General features: G+C 42.2%; 1 protein-coding gene across 4 annotated transcripts in view; it reads left to right on the top strand.

Annotated features, from left to right (window-relative positions):
- The window catches only part of CTIF (cap binding complex dependent translation initiation factor), a 509,051-nt gene that overhangs the window by 415,292 nt on the left and 70,251 nt on the right, over nucleotides 1–23,508 (top strand). For all 4 annotated transcript variants that reach the window (XM_043966134.1, XM_043965952.1, XM_043965891.1 and 1 more), the window contains one exon: nucleotides 21,834–21,989. In XM_043966134.1, the coding sequence (XP_043822069.1) occupies nucleotides 21,834–21,989 (156 nt within the window). The remainder of the gene's footprint in view (nucleotides 1–21,833; nucleotides 21,990–23,508) is intronic.

Below are 23,508 nucleotides of genomic sequence, written 5' to 3'. Positions count from 1 at the left end.
CATGTAACACAGGCTGTTGGTTTCACCCTAGGAATAAGCCACATTTCAGGGGCAGGTGGAGTTATTCCTGTCTGGGTAAATTTGGCTGGATATTTTGGGACTTTGGAGGGGGAGGCTGCTGTTTCCCTGAAGGATGGACCTCTCCACATCACAACTCAATCAATCCCAGGGACGTTTCTCTTAGCTGTGATCCTAGACCCATGTATCCACATGTTTGCCAGTCTTCCCAGACATTCATATCATCCCACCCGTGTTCTTGATGACCTGATGACAACCAGCCCTTAGCTGGCCGGAACCTCGGCTTCTCCCCATACTGTTTCGTTGTAGCCACTCAGCCAGTTCCTCTGTATAGAGCTCCTCATGGCTCTATTAGAGAGCATTGGCTTGCATGCAGGGCTGCCTCCCTTTATACAACAGATAGGAGACATACACTGAAAAGTTCTCAATTCTGATCCATTGAATGATGCTCAGGGGAGCTCGCTCTTAAAGGAAGCCTATACTATGCCTTTTATAAAATGAAAAGGAATGTGGGAATACAAATAATTACCCTCTATTTAATTTTTTTTATAAATCATAGTGTGGGAAGACAAATAATTGCCCTCTATTTTATTTTTTTTATAAATCATAGTGTAGACACGTATGTGCACATGTATATTTATTAGATGTGTTTGTGTTTCTTAACATGTTTATTTTCTTTGCCCTAAGTTGAAAAATAGGAGCCAGTCTACCTTGGTACAGGAAGTTTGCTCTCAAGGACTTCCCTAGTAAACACCAATGAAATCACAGGTCAAAAAAAGTTAGATCTTGACAATGTCCTTGTGAAGTAGGAAAGGCAGTTAATATTATCCTTATTTTACAACAGAAGAAACTGAGGCCAAGAAAAAGGAAAGAATTTCCTTGAATCACCCAGTTAGTAAGGGTCAGATTCAGAACTAATGCACAGAGGTCCTCTTATTCCTAGGATGCTTAGAATAATAAGATCAAAGATGAAGAAGTAGAAGGAACCACTAGTCTAACCCTCTCACTTAAAGATGAGGAAATGAAAACCTAAGTTGCACAGAGAGGAATAATTTGAACACAGATTATCTGCCTCTAGAGCTAGTGTTCTTTCCACTGTTCTAGGTCACTCGGTTCAGAACTCTTTTAAAAATCAACAGGAAAGCAGAGCCTTCCTCCCAAACGGGAGTAAATGAGAGAAAGAGAGGGAGAGGGAGAATGCGTGTGTGTGTGTGTGTGTGTGTGTGTGTGTGTGTGTGTGTGTGTGTGTGTAATGGATCCATTTGACAGTCTGGTAAAGCCCAGGGACCCCTTTTCAAAATAATGTTTTTAGAGGCACAAAATAAAATACATAGGATTAAAAAGGATACTATGTTGAAGTACAGTTATCAGAATTGAGCCCCTGCTCCAGAGGGCCGAGAGAGGGAGAGAAGGCAATGCCAGGACCCCGTGAACTCTTTCTGCGCTACCATCTCAGCATCACTATGACACTTGGGTAACACCTTCTTTGTCTCCAGTAGCCCAGCAGATGAGGGTGTGCTAGGCATGATTTGTGCCCCGAGTTTCCTGTCGTTAAACTTGTCAGGCACTCTGAGCAAACACACTTTATTTTAATCCAGGGGCACTGGAGTGGGAGGTATTTGTCGATGTCATCTGGTAAATGCAGTTGAATTATCTGTTGTCCAAGACATCACCAAATAAGTCGTGTTAAGCTGTTCACATTTAAAAATACAGTCAAACTGATGAAAGATAATTTGCTCGTGGTGCTGACATCACAACCTTAGCACAGAGCTGTCAGCTTCTGCGCCCAGAATTTATTTTTACCCTCTTGAGGTTTTTTTGCTCCTAACAAAGAGGAGCTCACTTTATTTATATATAACCATAATTTCATGCTTGTGGCACACAGAGGGAGAGAATACTGAAGACTTTATATATTATGTGCACTTTATACATGGTCATTTGCTGGGGCTGTCTTTTCACACTTCCTCAAATCTAAGACCAGGCAGAGGGTGTGGATAGCACACAGCCTACATGTCATAGGAAATCCCCCCCAAAAAAAGTTTCTCAAGTCAATTTAGGGAGTTCCCCTTATAGGCTCAAAATTGTGGTTCTCTTACCCATACTGCACAAAAAGCTGTTGATTTGCTTGTGTTTCTGTCAGTCCAGGCATCTGCCTCCCAGAATACTGCTCTAGTGGTCAGGGGTTTGGAGTCAGGACTACCGGATTCCAGCTTCAGCTTTTGACACACTTGCTGAGTGACCTTGGGGAAAATCACCTCACTTTTCTCAGCCTCAGTTTCCTGAGGTGTCAGTTGAGGACCTGAAACTAGCTAAATCTCTAAGCTGCCCCCTAAGCTCTGACATTTGGGGGTTTGTGATATTCAAACTCCCTTCCAGATTTAACGTTCTCACAGACTAAAAATGAAAGTGAAAAATAGTATGCTTCAGTCTTTTATTTAAGTTTTCTTATGCAAAATGACTAATATGGTAATGTTTTACATAATTGCACATGTATGACCTATATCTGATTGCTTACTGCGGAGGGGGGGGTGGGTGTTAAAATTTGGAACTCAAAACTTTAAATAAAAATGTTTATTGTTCAAAAAGAAAAAGATTTAACATTCTTGAATTCTGCATGGCACCAAAGTAAGCAACTAGGTTCAGAAAGTTTAAAGTGAGATTATTATTAATGGTGCCAATCAGCTGACCCCATTTGATATAATTCACCATTCTCATCTTGGAACGTGAACTGCACCTGTTTCTGATCCATAGTTTCCACTTCTCCCTTGCATCACTATATGTGCCTTGCTGTACCACTCCTCCCTAAACTTGACTTGGGCGCTCTGGTCCTGCTCATCTTGGGCATCATATGAAGAAGTTTGTCCTTTCAATTCTTCATCTGTCATTTCTTTTCAAGTGAGGATGGCAATATGAGAGGGCTTGACAGAGAGAGGAAAGAGTAGATCCGTGTCTTAAGAATCTCCATTTTTTTCCCCTACGTTCCTAAGGTTCCTTCCTTGTGGCCTAATAAGACCCAAAATTATATGGAGTCCCTCTCCCACCCCTAGACTCTTTACCAAGGCTAAGAATAAGCAGAGTAAGCATCCTCTTGAGTGCTGTGATTTGAATAGGATCAGGCTCTTGTCGTAAACCCTAAATATCTCTTCCTTGGGGCCTTGTCATTCCCAGACTTCCATCATTGCGGTTTTATTCTTTGATTCCTTTTGCCTGAAGATGTTCAAGAATACTTTGCTAAAAGTCAAACCCTTGGGAGAAAAGGATTGAGTAGTACATTAATTCATTTGTGGGTAGTTCACATCTTAGTGTGAATTAGTTTAAGATCTTGCTTTTACTCTGCCAATCAGAGTGTTGAGCACAGTACAGGTCTATCCTTGCCCTCATCGCCAGTTCTGTGTCTGGACACCTCCACCCAAGTCAGTTTACCCAGATCTGAACAAATGAATAGCTGTCTCTCAAACCTTAACTTCCTTATTTTTGTTGATGACACCATCATCCTCCCAGGCACCTTGGAGTCATCTCTGGCTCATCCCTCCCTCTCACTCCCCAATTCCGGTCAATTACCAAGCCCAGTGGATTCCACCTCCACAATAGCTCTTGCATCTGTTGTCTTCTCTCTACTCAAACAGCTGGCTAATCAAGGCTCTCGTCAACTCTAACCTAGCTCTTGTAATAAGTAGCCTCCTGGTCTTCCTGCCTCCAGTCACTCACTTGCCAATTTTCCCTTTTACACCCAAGGTGTCACACACACACAGGTGGACCACAACATTTGAGTGTTTCCAGAAAAAGATTAAAATGTAACAGGGAATATTTTTTTAAAATTATATTTAAATTCAAAAAATAAACAAAAATACAATATTAGATAAATAATGTTAATATGTGGTTTTATAAGTCAATATTGTGGCCTACAGGAATCTTAATATACTGTTTACTGGCTCTGTTTCTATTTGCATTTGACACCCCTGCTCTGCTTTGTTACCACAATAATTTCATAAAGCAGAAGTCTAACCGTGTCACTCCTCTGCTCAGGAACATTCAGTGGCTCCCTCCTACCTCTAGCAGAATATGATCTCAGGATGGTTTTAAGGACTTCCACAGTTTGACTCCTCTCCATCTTTCTAGCTTTATTTCACATTACTGCCCTTCCTGTGTTTAAAATTCAGGCCAAAGTAGACTACTAGCTGGCTGTTCTCCACCAAAATAATTTATCTCCTACTTCTGTCTCCCCATCCCTAGAACTCACTCCTCTTTCAATTTTGCATAACATATTCTTCAAGTCTTATGTCAGGTACCACCCCCTCCATGAAGTCTTCCAGGATCTCCACCCATGAAAGTACTCTCTCCCTCTTCCAGCTTTCCTAGAGCATGTCATCCAGATTCACTCTACTTTGTGTTTTACTTATCTTTGTATATGCTAAATCTCCCCAACAGAAGGTAAGCTCCCTGAGGAGCTTTTTGAATCTCTACTGCTAGCACTATGCCTTGTCCATGGTAAACTCTTTTTCCTTTTTTTTTTGCACAGGGCAATGAGGGTTAAGTGACTTGCCTAGGGTCACACAGCTAGTAAGTGTCAAGTGTCTGAGGCCAAATTTGAACTCAGGTCCTCCTGATTCCAGGGCCAGTGCTCTATCCACTGCGCCACCTAGCTGCCCCCCTGTGGTAAATTCTTAATAAATGTTTGTTGAGTTTGAGCTAGGATGAAAGAGATGAAAGAGAGAAATCCAGCATAGATCTCACAGAAACTCCTCCCACCCAAGGTACAGTAGGGCACTGCAAAAGAAGGCCTTAGTCAGACAAAGGGATGTCTGGCCCTGGGCAGGATTAGGAAATTCTTTAAGATAACAGAAGGAGGGTCAAAGGGATGGTTCAAAGATTCCATTATTCTAGGTGCAGGCCATGGGCTCCAGATTAGAGTGACCTTCTGGGTTTGATAGTTCCCCTCTGCATTTCTACAGGTGAGGGGCAGCTAGGTGGCACACTGGAGAGAGCACTGGCCCTGGAGTCAGGAGGACCTGGGGTCAAATCCAGCCATGGGCACTTACTAGCTATGTGACCCTAGGCAAGTCACTTAACCCTGTTTGCCTCAGTTTCCTCATCTGTAAAATTAGTTGGAGAAGAAATGCCAAATCACTCCAGTATCTTTGCCAAGAAAAACCCAAATGGGATTGCATGATCAAAACAATTGAACAGCAACAAATAATATATCACATGGGCGAGACTTTGGCTGAAAGAAGGTTCGGCTTTTCAACAATCTGTCCAGCTCAGAATATGGAAGTTGGCTTTGTCTGTCTGGAGATATGATGAGCTTTTCTAAACTGCCTCCAATTTTTTTTTTTTTTTTTTTTTGCTAATCAACTCATCAGCCACCAAACATTTACTTAGTATTTTGAGCACCCACTTTCCAATCCAATGAAGAAATATGTATCGAGCTTCTAATATGTGTCATTATGCTAGAATGCCAGGAACTTAAAATCGGGGGAAATCTCCAAGACCATCCATCAGTCAATGAATCAGCAAGCATTTGTTCAAGTCCTTCCCACGCCAGACCATGGGGATACAGATAGGAAGAGTGGATTCCTGCTCTCCCCTACTCACCCAACCCCTCCCCCCCTTTGCAGATGAGGAAATTGAGAGCCAGAAAAAGTTAGTGATTTGTCCACGTAAGCAGCAGAGCCCGTTAGTAGAAGACAACCTGGAGGCCAGCTTTTGTTGTGTGTGTTTTTTCTTTTTTTAGTCTAAAGTCAAATAGCAATTGGGGTTAAGTGACTTGCCCAGGGTCACACAGCTAGTAAGTGTTAAGTGTCCGAGGCCAGATTTGAACTCAGGTAACTCCTGACTCCAGGGCCCGTGCTCTATCCACTGCGCCATCTAGCTGCCCCATGTTGTGTGTGTGTGTGTGTGTGTGTTTTTTTTTTAACTCCCAGCCCAGGGCTGCTAAACAGAGGCTTTAAAGAGTGATTCCAGCCTGCGGACTTGTCCTCTGTTCCTGAACCTTCTGGACTTTGTCTCCTTCTCTCAGCCTTTAGTTGTCGATGTAGTGTCGTAAACACCTCAGCGTAGAGAGATGCGCGCCTCCAGGGAAACAGCCCTGCTCTGGGCCCATAAACTGAAGTTACTTTTGAAGAATTCATCTGTGGCAGAGTTCAAAGCCATTGGTGGATTTGGGGTTTTAGGCTGACTCATTTTGGGATCCCCCCATGAGTAACTGAATCTTTTTGTGAGACATTTGGAAGGGTTTTTCTCAAAATCTACAAATAGATGATTATCTTCTGGTTAATAATCTATTTAGAACCACAGCCCTCTGGGCAGTTTCTGAAATAATGAGCGGCTCATCGAGAACAGAAATTCACAAGTCATTTCTTTTAACTTGCTGTTACTCTCTGGAACACTACTCCCAGGCTTGAGCCCAGGATGGAATCCTGGATCCTGGCCTCCCTCAGGCAAGGTCACCCTAGAGCTCAAACTCTGAACCATCCTAGAAAGATCAGTTCAGATGCTCCCTTTTCCAGGAAGCCTCTCCAGGTCCCCCTCCTCTACCTCACCCTCAGGCCACACATGACACTTGGTTGTGCACCTTTCCACAATGTTTACCATGCATCCTAATATTCTAGACCTGGCCCTTTGTTTCAACTGAAGTTCCCTTAAAGCAAAGACTGGGTCTTAGATAAACTCTTTATTTATCCTAGCACAATGCTCTACATACAGCAGGTGCTTTATAATTATTTGCTGAATTTATGATTGTCAAATTAATCCAGGGTAGAAACCCTGGAATTCTACTTCAAGACTCTAAAAGAAATATATTCTTGACAAAATTTCCTTCTGACTTACCTATGCAAGACACGTTTTCACTCTGTACCTCATTATCCCTTACTATAAAATGTGGAAAATGATAATAAAATACCCTACAATTGTATCATGTTTTTAACTTTTTCAGAGCATTTTATGTCTGTTTTCTCCCTATAACATTCAAGCATGGACACTTACTAGTTGTGTGACCCTGGGCAAGTCATTTAACTCTGTTGAACATGTATTATTGACCCTGTTGTTTCCCCAAATGAAGAAACTGAGGCACAGAGAAATTAAGTAATTTGTCTAAAGTCGAATAGCAAGTTCATGGCCGAGACAGGACTACTATATTGGCCTTTTGCTCTTTCTATACTTCATACCTGCTGTCTGTTTATATCATAGAATGGCAGAGCTGGAAGAGAACTTAGAGATCACTTAGCCCATTTTCTCATTTTACAAAGAGAACTGAAGTGAGTTGAGCCTAGAACCCAAGTCACTTGATTCCTAGTGCTCTTTCCATGATGTGGTTGGGTTTTTTTTACTTTGTTCATTTGTTTCACTGGCAGAGGATTTATCTTAGCGGATGAGAAAAAACCATGGATTCTTCCTCCTGTGCATGCATCTCCTCACTTCTAGGGCTAGGGTCCCCACTTCCCAGAGGCTTCCTATCACCTCTGGGTAGGGCCTTGCTTAAGAACATTCAGTAAACCATAAAGCAGGAGTGAGGTGGGAAGCCAGGCCCTGTCATGCTAAGTCCAGAACTCATTTCATTATATGCTGGCCTATAGAGCCAGGGCCTAGAAAGGACCTGGACTGGGTTCTGTTGAGGACTGTGATTGGTGGAGTCCATGGTACTCATTGAACCTTCCTCCTGTTCTGGGAGTAGTGGGGAAGAGATAGGAGACAGATGGAGATAGGGAATATCAAGTCACACGTGGACACCAGGAACCAGGTGGATGGATTGACTTAACTGGGAAGACCCAGAGTTAACAACTCTGAAAATAGTATGTTGGATTTATTACATACATAAAAAAGCAAGCTCTACACAATTGAGATTCACAGTGTAATGTATAGTCCTATCTCTTCTACAATGCATATTTGGAAATGCATCATTTTATCTGATGACTATTAAGTTAAAAACTTATTTTAAATTAAAAAAAAAAGTAAAGACCTAGAAGCTAGAGGCAGAATCAGAGACAGAATCAGTGTAAAATCCAGCAGTTCTAAGGTTTAATAGGACATCCAAGAGAGGCAAATCTTGGTTTCTGGCCACAAAAAGAGCATGGGTTCAAATTGTCCCACTCAAAGGAAATAAGGGCAGCCCCATGCCAGCCAGCCATTCTCCTGACTCACTCAAACCCCCTTATCTGGAAGGAACCAAAAAGGAAACAGGGATTTATTAAGGTACTCCAAATGCCAACAACTTTACAAACATTATCTCATTTGAAGTAACACAATATCCCTGGAAGGTGTGTGCTATTATCACCTTCATTTGACAGTTGAGGAAACCAAAGCAGACAAAGGTTGAGTGACTTGCCCAGGGTCATACAGCTAAGTATCTGAGGGTAGATTTGAACTCAGGTCTTCTTGATTCAAGGCCCAACACTCTATCCACTGCACTACCTAGCCACCTCTGCTCTAAAGCGCTGTAGTGCTCCCAGTGCTGCCGGTGCCTTCCTTAATCTCTGTGAAGTTAATTCATGGTCTCACAGAGACCCCTTTGCCTGAGGGGTCCCTGTGACTAGAAGCACTCACCCTCTCTCTTAGAAGCTAATCATGCTTGTGCTGAAGGTGTTCTCAGAGAAGCTAGGTGGGTGAATATTCAGCATATTTATTCTAGTAAAAATTAGGTCAGATACACTCTGCTCTGCTGAGCTGAAATCATGCCGAGAGCCTGGGGGAGGCGGGAGGGACATGGGCTGAGATGAGGGAAAAACTCTGGGAAGCTACAGCTGATGTGAGTGAGACTTGTGTCTCTCGCTTAGGTAAGCGTGAAGTGAAGACTCATTCCCTGGTGTGGGGGTGGGAAGGGGGGAGCTGGGAGCCAGCTGGAGTCTGTGGCCTTGCAAAGCCCTCAGAGGAGGCTCGGGCTCTTCCTCTCTACCCAAGGGGAAGGAGAAGGCTGGGCTGCCCAGCTGGCAGAGGTTATCAAGGGAATGAAGCTAAGCAGATGTTATCACGCCTGCCCATCCAGAAGGATGGGATGAAAGACACCCAGCTTTTTTTAGGTGGGGGAGAAATGGCATACTGTGTGAGAGAGACCTTACTAATAATGGTGAATAGTCAGCAAATTATTTGGTTATGTTTTTGTTGCTGAGTCACTTAGTCTTACTCTCAACCATGATTTGATTATTTAACTAATGGCTAATTCTCTTGGGGAGGGGATTGGTATTAGCCATTCAGAATGGCATTTGTCTAAGCTGGAAATGGGTTAAACTCTGCCTTTGTGTACGTTTTTGTTGCTGGGACGTTAGTCTCTACCTTCCCTAAACTGTTATTAAGAGACTTCAAATTCAGGGTTAGAGACCCCCATAGATGAACCCATCTGTTCCCTGCCCCTTTTGGGCTTTCCGTCCTTTCGTATATTACTTTCCCCTATTCAATTATAAGCTACTGGAGGGAAGGGACTAGCATTCTTTTTTCTTATTTGTATTCCCAGTGCTTAGCACAGTGCCTGGCGCATAGTAGGCCACTTCATAAATGTTTATTGAATTTAACTACCAACTCTGCCTATTGAATACCCATCCTTTGAGGCCCAGCTCACATACTGTTGCCTCACTATATCCTGTCTTAATGCCTCCCCACCAGCAGTGGGTCTTGGAAAGCCAAGGCTTCTGTGACTGATGGCTCTCCCCTTGGTCCTGATACCAACCCCGAGTTGTAGTTGCTGAGTCACTTTGGACGTCTCTAGGCTTCATCTTTCTGGGCCTCAGTTGCCTTGTCTGCTCTACTGTCCGAAGTATTGACCAGAATTCCTTCAAGGCCAAAGAGTGTCCTGTCAGTGTTTTCACTAAGTGAGATAATATTTGTAAAACACTTAGCACTCAGTGAGGCTCTTGTGTGCCCAGCACCTTACACATAGTAAAGCCCTTGCACATAGTAGGCATTTAATAAACATTTCTAAATTGGATTGGATTGAATTCAATTCAGTTTAACAATTTAAAAGATAATAATCTATACCCTCAAGAAACATAGATTCCACTAGACTGAAGCAAAGCAATAGGGCTGAATTTTGCCTTCTTATATGCCTATCTGTGTCCTTACACATAATAGGCATCCAATGATGATCCAATGATCCAGTCAATGAATGAAGGAAGAGCACTTCATTTGGTGTTTACAGTCAGATCAAAATAGAATAGTTGGGTTATAGATTTAGCTCTAAATGGACCAATTCCCTCATCATACAGATGAGGAAACTGAGATCCAGAGAGCAGAAATTATTTACCCAAAATCATGCAAGTAGTAAGAGGGAAAGTCAGGATTTGAACCCTCCTAGACTCCTAGAGCAGCCTGATGGTACCATATTGCATAGAATGCTGGGCCTGGAGTCAGACTCCTCTTCCTGAGTTCAAATCTGGCCTCTGACACTTGGGCAAGTTTCATAACACTGTTTGCCTCAGTTTCCTTATCTATGAAATGAGCTGGAAAAGGAAATGACAAACCACTCCAGTGTCTTTGCCAAGAAAACCCCAAATGGGGTCACAGAGAATCAGATGTGACTGAAAAACCTCTGAACAACAACAGCCACCTCCATCTCCAAACCCAGTATACCAAACTGACTTCCTTAGAAAGTCAGGAACCTAGAGAACTCGAGAGCTACTTTTGGACTATTTAATTGTTTCCATTTTCTCTCCAATTCTCAGTGACTCTGAGATTCTCTCCTTAAATAACTCATCCAACGGATGAATCAAAATTCACCCCAAATTGCCAAGTCTGTATTTAAAGAAAAAAAGATGTGTCACCCTGTGAGAAATACAGGGTTAGAGTAGTTATTGCATACCATCATCCTGGTAGCTTCACACTGTCACCAGCAAACCCATTGTTAATGGCTTAATTGGATATGTCTTCTTCTTTAATTGAGCAATATGGAAAGCCTAGGACATGTGGGGTGGACAGCAGAGCAAGGGAGGGAAGGGACTCGTGCTGAACCAGGAGGAAGATGGCTAGAAACAAACTTTTTGCTGAGAGCCAGCCCTGGTCCATTGCCTTCCCATCAGACATGATGGTTCCAGCAGATTTTTTTTCATTATTTGGCCCTTTCAGTCTCGACAGTTACCTGTAGCCTCGTATTTCCTTTGGCCCCTCTTAGCAAGACATGCAACCCCAAGTTCAGCAACTAGAATGACAGAGATTTGTGCCATCCTTTCCCCTCCCCCCAAGCTCCTGGTAGATGGAATCCTTGGCAAATAAGGCACAAATGCTTCACATTCTCTCTAATGCTATCTCATTTCAAGGAGCTACAAGCTCACTCAACTACCTCTTTGCACCAGGAAAGGTCAATGAAACTACCAGGAGCCATGCTTGGGAGTCTTTTCCCCATTCATAGATTTCCTCCCTGTTCAAGACAGCATCACCATCATCATCCTGGTCATCACTATGATGTATGGAATTCGCCACAGGATTTGAGGGAAGGGCCATCAAGCCCCCAAAGAATCACATTCTTTTCTCCAGAGCCCTTCTGAATAAGCAGAGGGAGGGGGAGGGGGAGAGGGAGTTCTCAAACCCATGGACCATCCAAGGTTGGAAGCGGAAATCGGAGCGGTGATCAGAGAGACCCCAGGACACTCCTGCCTTGGTGACGGGAGTCCCCATTAGGGGCTTCCTTTGCTCACAGTGTTTGCATGTACCAGAGAGGGAGGGCGATTTTTGCCATACGTTTTTGCATTTTGTTTCCTAGGTCACAAAGAGACAAGTGTTTGTTGTTGTTGTTGTTGTTGTTGTTGTTGTTGTTGTTTTGTTGTTGTCGTCTTGTTGTCGTCGTCTTCAGGAAGAAAAAAAGTAGAAGAGCAGCTGGGAATAAGGCAAGTCAGTGGGTGGGCCACTGACAAGATGTTCTGCTCATGAGGGTTACATAAAGAGAGGGGCTTCTATGAGTCACATCAGAGTTACAACAAAGTGTGTCTTTGTTTCCTCAAAGAAGCAGGGGCACAGTACCACCACCCCTGAGCTCCAGTCATGACTGTCCAACTCCTAATTATTCAGGGTCAAGTCCAAAGTCCTTTAGACCTAGCATTCCAGGCTTCTGCAATTTGACCACCTGTGGTTACTCCACTATTATCTCCCATTCCCTCTCAGAACTCATTCTCAGGGTAGCTAGGTGGTGCAGTGGATAAAGCACCGGCCGGCCCTGGAGTCAGGAGGACCTGAGTTCAAATCCGGCCTCAGACAATTGACACTTACTAGCTGTGTGATCCTGGGCAAGTCACTTAACCCTCATTGCCCTGCCCCCCCCCCAAAAAAAAGGCTCATTCTCCTCTGGCCAAACCAATAACTCATTGTTTCTTGAACTCACTAAGGACATTGCCCCTCTAGCCTCCATTTATAACATTCTTCCACTTCTATGAGATACCTTCCCTCCTTTTCCTACCCCCTCCCCCACCATTTAACAAAACTTATGTCACTAGGGGTCAGGAAGACTCATCTTCATGAGTTCAAATGCAGCTTCAGACACTAACTATGTGACCCTGGGCAAGTCAGTTAACACTGTTGGCCTCAGTTTCTTCATTTGTAAAATGAGCTTGAGAAGGAAATGCCAAACCACTCCAGTATCTTTGCCAAGAAAACCCCAAATGGGGTCACAAAGGGTTCTATGAGACTGAAAACAACTGAATAACAACAAAAAGCCCACTTCCTCTTCACCACCGCCACTTTGAAGTGTTCTCATCTTTCCCTGAACTCCTCAGTTGCTTTTCTTTGTTTTTCATTTGGCTTATATTTCGGTACACTCATAGGTTTAGAACCAGAAAGGATCTTAGGGGCCATTTTGGCTAACACCTCCCCCGCGTTTTGCAGATGTATAAACCAAGACCCAGGAAGATAAAGTGAGTTGCTCACAATCACAGATTGTTGACTTCAAAATCAGGATTCTTTCCGTTGTACCACACTGCACCGGTCAGTATTTCACACCATCACCAAAAACATTTCTGGAATATCTATATGTATGTACAGGGTCAGGGAGGGGTGATGTGAGTAAATGTATAAGATCACTTTCCGGGGCAGCTAGGTGACGCAGTGGATAGAGCACCGGCCCTGGAGTCAGGAGTACCTGAGTTCAAATCCGGCCTCAGACACTTAACACTTACTAGCTGTGTGACCCTGGGCAAGTCACTGAACCCCAATTGCCTCACTTAAAAAAAAAAAAAGATCACTTTCCTCCCAAATGGGCGGGAAAGACTCTTGGGTACATATTCTTCAAGAGGGAAGATAGAGAAGACATGGATGCTACCACTGAAGAAAAGTCACTTATATCTCAGTGTGTCCAAGGGTCATCCCAGGGTCAGGCTAGGCACCTAAGCATCTAAGTAGATGTTTCCTTTGAAGAAGAACTGTCATAGTTCTTCAGTAAATGTCATTCAGGTGGACTGAGGGCAAAAGTTTGGATATTGTTTAACCTGGAATATCCTCAAACCCCGTGCTACATTCCTAAGTCATAAGATCATGGACTCTCAGGGTCAGATTTCAGAGGTCCTGTAGTTCAACATGACCCTGAAAAACAACCCTCCTCCCCAACAATGTCCCCAACAAGTAGTCATCCAGCCTCTGCCTGAAGCTCTCCAGTGAGGGGAAACCACTTGTTGCCCAAGGCAGCCTGTGCCATTTTTGGATGGTCCTAATGGTTAGGAATTTTTTTCCTGATATCAGTCACCTTGCACACAGTAGGCAACTAAAACAGAGGGGCACATTGTAAATGAGAAATTAGTTTACCTTTGATACCCTCCCACTCCCTTCTGTTAGAGAGATGACTTGACATAATTAATAGAGCACTGGACATGGAGTGAGGAAGGCCTGATTTCAAATCCTGCCTCAGACGCTTAGTACTAATATGATTCCAGGCAAGTCACTTGACCTCACTGTGCCTCCGTTTCCTCTTCTGTAAAATGAAGAGGAAAATGAATTCAATGGTCTCTAAGATACCTTCCAGCTCTAAATCTATGATCCTATGAATTCAAGGTTGGCCAATCCGCAGTGGCTCTTCATTTGTGGCCTTTGAAATGAAGATAAAAGAATTCAAAATTCCCCTAAAAAAAAAAAACCCAACCAAAACCCAGAAATATTACTCCTCCCCAAAAATATTTTGCCTGCAAATGACAAAGTGGATGAATAATGTAAGCATCTATCCACAATATTGCATGTGAATAAAGTAGATTAAAAGATCATGATGGGGGTAGCTAGGTGGCACAGTGGATAGACTACCAGCCCTGGATTCAGGAGGACCTGAGTTCAAATTTGGCCTCAGACACTTAACACTTACTAGCTGTGTGACCCTGGGCAAGTCACTTAACCCCAATTGCTTCACCAAAAAAAAAAAAAAAAAGATCATGATGACATGATTTAATTCTGCCTTGAACAGATGGGCCCCATGTTTAATACCTATATCATTACATGACACTCTTGTGTGTTGCCCTTTCATTTTACCAGCATTTCAGTAACAGTACCAACAATGGTAAATTCATCATACATTGAGCCTTCAATTTCAACAGCTTCACATTCTTTCTGTAGAGAAACAAAGAAAAGGGGTTATTTCAAAAGAAAACCCAGCACACAAATAGACATTTTGTCCCAACGTTTCTTGGCCCTTTCCACTCCTCCACCTCCATTTGTTGCCTGTGACCAGGAGGCTTTTTGCACAGAGTAAAGGTGTATTTTCTCGCAGTAGGGTTGGAGATGGCAACAGTATGGTCTCTTTGAATAGAAGCAAGATCTCTACAGGGGTTAGGGTTGGGGTGGTGAAATGTTCCAGGCTAGTATTTTGTTTTGTTTTTTAAGTCCAGAAAATGACTGGGTTTGCAAGGGTGAGTTGGGAGGGGAGGGGGGTTGTCTGTCTAGTATGTTTAAAAATACTCAGTGGAGTACACGGTTAAAGAAACCCTTACATCTCCAGCATCCGTTTGCTGGAGCTGTGGCCATGTGCCCCGGCATGTTGTTTTTTCCTTGCCTGCGTGCAGCTGGTTTTGGCTTGGCCATGGATACCACCATGCCAGAGTTCATGTGGTTATCCAAAGCAGCAAAGAATTTCCCAGAATGCTTTGAGAAACCTGAGACATTGAATGGCTTTCAGCATTTATTGATGTGGTCCACTGCAGGAAATAGCAGTGCGTCAATAAATATTTTTAGTCAGGAAACTGGGGTTTAAATGGTAGCCTTAGGGTTTGGGGAAAAGGCACAAGGGGTTGCTGGGAGAGAGCCTACGAGTCATGAGTGCTGAGAGCCAAATACCTGGCTTGAAGAGGGCTGGCCACTGAACTGGAGCCAGGCATTGTATGCTGGCAGGAGGTACAAAGGCTGATGGAAGAAATGGAGGTAAAAGGAACAGCCAGTTTTCACTGGACAGGGCAGAGCTTCTTAGTCTAGTGCAGGGATTGGCAACCTGTAACATGAATGCCAACAATAACACATAAGGGTTGATTTTTTTGTGGCATGGGGTGTGTGTGTTGGGGGGGTTGGTAACAGAGTAGGTGCTAACACCGTGCTCCTTGTCTCCTTATAAAGACCTGCCACTGTCTACACATTGTAAGAGTCCTTCCTCATTTGCCAGAAGAATCAACTTTCACTCCCCACCCCTGGACCCCATGAGAAAACCATCAGTGCAGTCATTAAATGCTTTCTATTCCCTACTGCAGCATGACAGAAGGGAAGGGACATGGGATGTCCATACTCTTTGACTCAGAGATTCCATTGTCATTGATGGGGAAAAGGGGAGGCATAGAAGACAAAATATTCATAGGAATATTTTTTTATAGTAGCAACCAGAAATAAAGTAGGTGACCTTCAATTAAAGAAAGGCTAAACAAATTCTGGTATATGAATGTAATGAAACGTTGCTACATTGTAAAAGGAATTCAGAGAAGCTTGGGAAGATGTTTATAAACTGATACAAAGTACAGTAAACAACCAGGAAAACAATGTATCCAGTGACTACAACAAAATAAGTGGAGATGAAAGGAACTATAATGACCTAAAAAAGAGAAGAGAAAATGAACTTCAATCTGTTTTGCAGAAGTGGTGGACTATGGAAGTGAAATGTTGTATATGCTGTTAGATGTAGGGATTGTGTTGGTTGTTTTTTTCTGGACTGCCCCTTTTTTCTTTTTCATTCTTCATTACAAGGGATGACTCACTGTGTGAAGGTAATGTTAAAAGGAAAAAATAATAAAAATAAGATTTGGGAAAAGGGGAGGCTTTATATAGAGTTCATGTTCTCCTTCCAACTCCTCTCTTATGTAAGCCTGGTTAAATCACCTTTGTTTCCCCTGTTTTGATATGGGATGGTAATGGCTACCCATTCCCTCATATCTTCAAGATACTGGGGGTCCCAATAAAAATGATGAAAGGTTAAAATCTAATTCTGCCTCCAGGGCTTCAAGTGAAGCAAATCAGTGAGATACCAGTGAGTATTGTAAGCCTACTTTTTTTTTTTTTTAGTGAGGCAATTGGGGTTAAGTGACTTGCCCAGGGTCACACAGCTAGTAAGTGTTAAGTGTCTGAGGCCGGATTTGAACTCAGGTACTCCTGACTCCAGGGCCGGTGCTCTATCCACTGCACCACCTAGCTGCCCCCTGTAAGCCTACTTTTGAGAAAAAACCTTTACCTCAGCTGGTGGAGATTCTCTTCCAATATGACAGTACTTTATGTCTTTGATACAGTAAACCTGAAAGTCTTTCCTTGAGAAAGAGAATGTGGGCCATACTGCATTTGTTCTGGATGGAGTTTTGCAAGGATGAGAGACTGACACAAATGTCCCAAAAGTTGGCAGGATGAGACCTTTTGTAGCATCCTGAAGAACCTGGTACATCTAGAGATTTTGTCCCTGCACAGGATGGCAGGGCCAAGTGACAACTAAAGTAGATGAGAGAGGGGGCTATTTGGCCACAAAGCTTGGCTAGATCAAGGGTACCTTAAAATTAGATAATAAATAATATTTACATAGCACTTTAAGGTTTGTGAAGGGCTCTACATATATTATCTCATTTGATTCTCACAACAATCCTGTTAGGTAAGGGCTGTTATTAGCACCATTTCAGAGATGAGGAAGCTGAAACTTAGGAATTCCTATGTGATTTGCCCATGGTCCCAGAGCCAGGAAGTGTCTGATGAAGGATTTGAACTCAATTTTTCCTGACTCCAAGTTCAGCACACTCTCCACTGTGTCACCAACCCTATCCTGTGCCTCTGTAATGCTGCACACTCTGAGGTGTTACTCTCATTTTTTACTTATTTCCTTTACTTACATCGATGTCTTACTTGCCTCTCTGTGATGGGGAGGTAGCCCTGGTCTTCTCAGTGTCATGTAGCAAAATATCTAACAAGGCCTATTGAGCATTAAAAGCTTCAGGTAAAGCTCACATTCACTGAATTCAGAGAGGCTCACTTAGGGTTGTGCTGGTAAATGTTTAACAACCAGCTCTCTGAAAACACATGGCATAGTTTTAACTTTAATGTACATTGTTAACATTTTCTCTGTCACTTTCTTAAGTCTAACCAATTAATAAAACAAGCCCTAATCTATGGCATTTGCTGATTTCCAAGGGGTAAAGGCTCACTCTGAAATGTTAATAATTGGCTCTCCCAAACCAGGCTCTAACACACACCTGGACTCATCACTAGAAGGCTGTCAACAGTTGATAAAATTTTTTCAGCAACTTCAACTCATAAAGCCATATAGTAAGCTACAAAAGAGCAGTCACTTGTATTGGACAAAGGAGTACCTACATGGACAAAATCCAGTATTCACTCAATCTTGCCGGCTGCCTCAGAGGCTAAAGGTGCCCGCCTCCAAGCAGTACCTTGTTGTTTTCAACTCCTCACACATCCCAACTTGAAGTTTTTCTCAGGAACAGTCTGAACCCTTTAGGCTTCTCTACATGAGTACACAAAACATCTCTCTGAACCTTATTTTCTCCATCTGTAAAAGGAAAAGGTTGATCTAGAGCAAAGCTTCTTAAACTGTGGGGACCCCATATGGTGTCATATAACTGAATGTGGAGGTCGTGAAAGATTTGGCAACAGTAAGACATTACTTATACCTATGTTATGTACCTATATACCTGGAGTCATGTAAAAAATGTCTTGGACAAAAAGGGGTCTCGAGTATAAAAAGTTTAAGAAGCCCTGATCTAAATGACCTCTAAGTCCCAGCCACCTCTAAATCTATTATCCAGTTATCCCACTTTAAAATTGTCCAGATATCCATACTCAAATACCACACCACATATATTCATTCCCAGCAGACTACCATGTCCTTTTATACCTTCTCCCTTTCATCAATTTTTTTAATCAATTTGGCTTTTTGGTTTCATCATTTGTTTTTTTTTTTAATTCAACTTTATTTTTAAGTCTAGATTCTTTCCCTTCTCTCCCAGTTTCCCTTCTCTAAACTCCATTGAGAAAGCAACAAAAGCCATTACAAATATGTATAGTCAAGCAAAACAAATTCCCATATTTCCCATGTCCAAACAGATGCCTAAATCTATACTCTGAGTCCATCATCTCTGTATCTTGATATAGGTCCCATGTTTCATAATGAACTCTTTAGAATTGTGATTGAACATTGTGTTTGTCAGTTACTAAGTCTTCCAGAGTTGTTTCTCTCTACATTATTGTTGTTATCATATAAATTGTTCTCCTGGTTCTGCTCATTTCATTTTGAATCAGTTCATACAAATTTTCCCAGATTTCCCTGAAACCACCCCCTTAATTATTTTTTTTTCGGCACAATAGTATTCCATTACATTCTAATATACCCTAATTTGTTTAGCTATCCCTCAACTGATGGGCACCCCCTCAGTTTTCAATTCTGTGCCTACCCAAAAAGAGTTACTAAAAATATTTTTGTATACATGGGTCTGGGGTAAAGACCTAATAGTGTGTCAGATATTCACAGTTTAATATATATCTTTTGAGGCATAATTTCCAGAATGACTAGACTAGTTCATAGTTCTGCCAACAATGTATTATTGTCCCAGTTTTCCCACAGGCCCTCCAGAATTTTGTCATTTTTCTTTTCTGTCAACTTTGCCAATCTAATGGGTGTGAGGTGGTACCTCAGAATTGTTTTAATTTGCATTTCTCTAATTATGAGTGATCTAGTGCATTTTTTCATATGACTGTTGATAGCTTGAATGTCTCCTTCTGAAAACTACCTATTCATATCCTTTGATCTTTTACCATTTGGGGAATTTTATCAATACTTTGATCAACATCTGTACAATTGCTCGACCCAAACACCGTCCATTCTCCAGCTACTCGAACTTCACTCTCCATCCAAGGCATACAGCTGTCACATCTTCACTCTATCCTTATGGAAAAAATGTATGAAAGGATGAATGGCTAGAGAGAGAAACAGAAGCAGAGACAGAAACCCAGGAACTTGGGTTGATTTCCAAAACAGGCAAGATAAGGTAAAAGCTTACCAGTCAGAGGCCAGGGTGGTCCCAGGGGTAGAGTCCAAGGGTCTGGGGGGAAGGAGATGGAGATAATGGCTTGGATAGAGACTGCAAAACATTGAGATGGTCAAAAAGTTGGAAGCTTTTTATTGGGATACCAAGAGAAGTCTTCATCCCTTAACCCTGAGATTGTATTCTTTTGCTGGGGGTGGGGGTGGGGTGATGAGAGTGGTCAGGGAAGGGGGTATGCAAGAAATATCACAAAGGACAAAATCAAGTCTGTGAATGTCAGTAACCCACAAAAGGGAGTGCTAAATATCATAGAAGGTTGGAGATTTGGGTGAAAACTGTTTGCTGAATATAATGTACAGAGCTAGTTGGGGCTAATCTGAAAAGGTTTCAGAGAACAGTTGAATATTAGATAGAAATACAGGAGGACTGGACTTGGCATCAGGAAAGATCTTGGCTCAAATTCTGTTTAGCCTCTTGATACCTCAGTTGCCTCATTTGTAAAATGAAGTATTTGTACTCATTGATCTCCAAAGTTTCTTCTGTACTTCTGAATCTATGAACTTGTGATTCTGAGGTACCCCAAAGCTCCAAGGAGAGAGAATGTAGCTAAACTATTGAGACATTATTTGGACAGGAGTCATATGAGGTTCCACAGATATCAGGTTGGGGACTGGAGCTATGATTTTATTGGTATAAAGAACTCCTGGATCTCCTTGTGTTAGTTCAGGGCAGCACCTTTTCTCTAGTAGTTACCTTAGAGAGTTTATTAAAGCCCTAAAAGGTTAAGTTACCTGCCCAAGGACACATAGCTAGTATGTCAGACACGTCATATATTAAATATGACATTAAATCTCAGACATAAACACAATTAAATCACAAACATCAAAATATATTACATTCATCTTTTTTTGTTTAAAATAGGTTTATTTTCTCTATTTTGTTCTAAAACTTCCCAAGATACCATTTATCTCTGGAGCATTCCATAACCCCAGTTTCACCACATCAGCATTTATGGGGTCTGGTTGGTATATTTCAAGCCCCAAAGTGTTAACATAATCAAATTAGTTTGAGAAATACTTGTCTAAAATAAAAGGCCATAAATATCAGTCCAGAAAATATAGGAAGACTCATATCAACAAATTCAGAGCATATAAAACAGAATAACCAAGAGGATGGGATAGCTTAGGCAGCGCAATAGATATGAATCAGGAAGACTCATCTTCATGAGTTTGAATCTGGCCTCAGACACTTACTAGCTGAGTGACCCTGTTTGCCTCAGTTTCCTCATCTATAAAAAGAGTTAGAGAAGGAAATGGCAAACCGCTCCAGTATCTCTGCCAATAAACCCTCAAATGGGGTCACAAAAAGATACAACTGAAAAACAACAACCAAGAGGACAGTATATAAACAATGAATATACTATTGTAAATGAAAACAATACTAAACAGCAACTAAACTCAGATTCGGTATGACTGCCAGTCTCAGTCCTGTAAAACCAAATTGCCTGAAACAAACAGAATCATAAAACTAGAACTAGAAAGGACCTTCAAGCTCACCTAGTCCAACAATCTTATTTGACAAATTGAAAAGGCCGACACCCAGAGAAATTAAGTGACTTGCCTCTGGTCAAACAGGTAGTGAGGAGCATAGCTGGACCCCCAACTCAATGCCCTTTCCAACTCCCAAAGCAGTCCACCACAGTACCAGGGAGCCTCGTACTCTTGGGGGAGAAGTTTGAGACTTTGGGCACGGAATGTTGCATGTGCCAACACATGCAGTGGCTGTTTCAGTTTCACTAAATAGTTTTTCTTAGTAGGTACAGGGGAGGATGGGTATACTGGAGCATGATTGTGATGTAAGAAAGCAAAAGGGAGCCCAATAAAACATTTCAAAGGAATAAATGGCCAGGTGTGGTGGGGCATGTCTGTAATACCTGCTGTGCTGGGGAGTCTGGGGCTGAAAGATCTCAGTAGCTCTAAGCCACAGTGAGCTAAGCCCATTAGGCATCCACCCCAAGTTCAGCATTGATATGTTGAGCCCCCATGATCAGAGAACAAGCAGAGACAAACAGGTCAACGTTGCCGTGCCAGTTAGTAGTGAGATGGGGCCCATTAGTAACTCCTGAACTTTGAGCCTGGGCATTGTCAATCTCCATGGGAAGGCTCTCTTCTGTGACTGAAATTCACTTTTCCTTCTGCTACCAGGAACATTTATATTCATGCAATTTGCTGTGTTTCATCTTTTTTTATTTAAGATATTTTTCTTACATTATTTTCCAAGAGACTTTCAATGGGTTCCATAGAGAAATCCATTTCATTTCCTCTCTCTCTCTCTCTCCCCTCCCCCCCACCAACTTTTTTCATTTTTCATCCTTCCTTTTGCACCAGGTTATTGATGTCCTGTCTCTTTTCTCTGCAGAAAGACTTCACTATGCGGGAGGAGCTACAACGCCAAGACGTGGAACGCTGGTTGGGATTCATCACTTTTCTCTGCGAGGTTTTTGGCACCATGCGCAGCAGTACTGGTGAACCATTCCGTGTCCTTGTCTGTCCCATCTACACCTGCCTCAGGGAGGTAAGAGATACTCAGTTATCCTCTCCCTCTTCACCTTCTTCAGGTGTCCAAGTGACCAACCATAGGGGTCAGCCCCAAAACTCCCCATTCTTTTTTTTTTTTTTTGAATGGTGTGTGTGTATGTCCTCAGAATATGTGACCAAAGGAGGCTGTGGAGTTGCCTTATAGGGTTCTTTGGGAAGAAAAGGGTCAGAAACTATTAAGCTGGAATGATCTTTTCATCTGTAAATTGAAGGATGGCTTCTGAGGTCCCTTCCAGAAGAACAACAACAAGATTTATGATGATGAACTCTATCATGATCTGACACTGAGATGAACCAAGTGGTCTCTTGACTTCCCATCCAATCCTCCACAGAGCTCTTTATTCCTAGGCAGGATGATCTAGTGGAAAGCACACTGATCCTAGGGAAAGGTAACCTAGATTTGAGCTCCATCCAGCTCTGACACTTTGCTGTATGGCTGCAGGAAAATGACTTAATCTCTCTGAGTTTAGCTGCCCTAGTTATAAGACAAGAATGGTACATTCATTACCACCCTCACAGGATGATGGTGAGGAAAGCATTTTCTAAACTTGAAAGTGTTTCACAAATGTGAGTTTTTATTATCATGATGATAATCGATCATTCTCAAAAATGTCATAAAGCCTATGGCAAAAGTAGGTTATTAGAGAAATATAGACAAGTCTATTTCCTTTCCATATGTTTACTATGTTCTTGCCAATTTGAAAGGTGTTTTTGGTGATGTTGTGGCAACAGGCATATATTGAGATGATATAAGATTTATTAATAAATGCATAGACATAACTTTATTCAGTGACCTTCTGATTATTAAGCAAGGCATAAAGTAAGATGTAGGCCCGTCGAAGAAAGGTGATCTCTACTATCATGGAGGACATCCTGGACAAGGTTGTATGGGAAGAAGGATTCCCCGTAGCTGGTGATGTTCTCTAAATGTTCCTGTTTGCAGATGTTATCATGCTGTTTCCATCAAGTCCCAAAATATGACAGGGCCTCCTTAATGAGTTCCATAATGACGGAAAAGAGATCATTTGAACAGTCTATAGACATATTGGGCGCAGAATTATTAAGAAGGAATAGAGCAGGGGGCGGCTAGGTGGCGCAGTGTATAAAACACCGGCCCTGGATTCAGGAGGACCTGAGTTCAAATCCGGCCTCAGACACTTGACACTTACTAGCTGTGTGACCCTGGGCAAGTCACTTAACCCCCATTGCCCCACAAAAATAAAGAAGGAATAGAGCAGACTGGATTACATTTGAAAAGTTGTGCAGTTGCTTTGACAGTCCCAAGGTACTTTCCTCATCTTTTTATATATATATATATATATATATATATATATATATATATATATATATATATATAGCAAATCTTGGAACATCATTGCTTTTGAAAAACGAAGATTATTGGTGACCCAAAAGGCAGTGGAGAGATTTGGGACAGTTCAGATCTATAGCCTGTTTCCACCAACAACCTAGACTCTCCACTATCCTTTCATAGACAC

The sequence above is a fragment of the Dromiciops gliroides genome, chromosome 1 (assembly GCF_019393635.1).
Source record: "Dromiciops gliroides isolate mDroGli1 chromosome 1, mDroGli1.pri, whole genome shotgun sequence".
Classification (NCBI taxonomy): domain Eukaryota; kingdom Metazoa; phylum Chordata; class Mammalia; order Microbiotheria; family Microbiotheriidae; genus Dromiciops; species Dromiciops gliroides.
The sequence above is the reverse complement of the archived record's forward strand: the minus strand, read 5'-3'. Positions and strand labels throughout refer to the sequence as shown.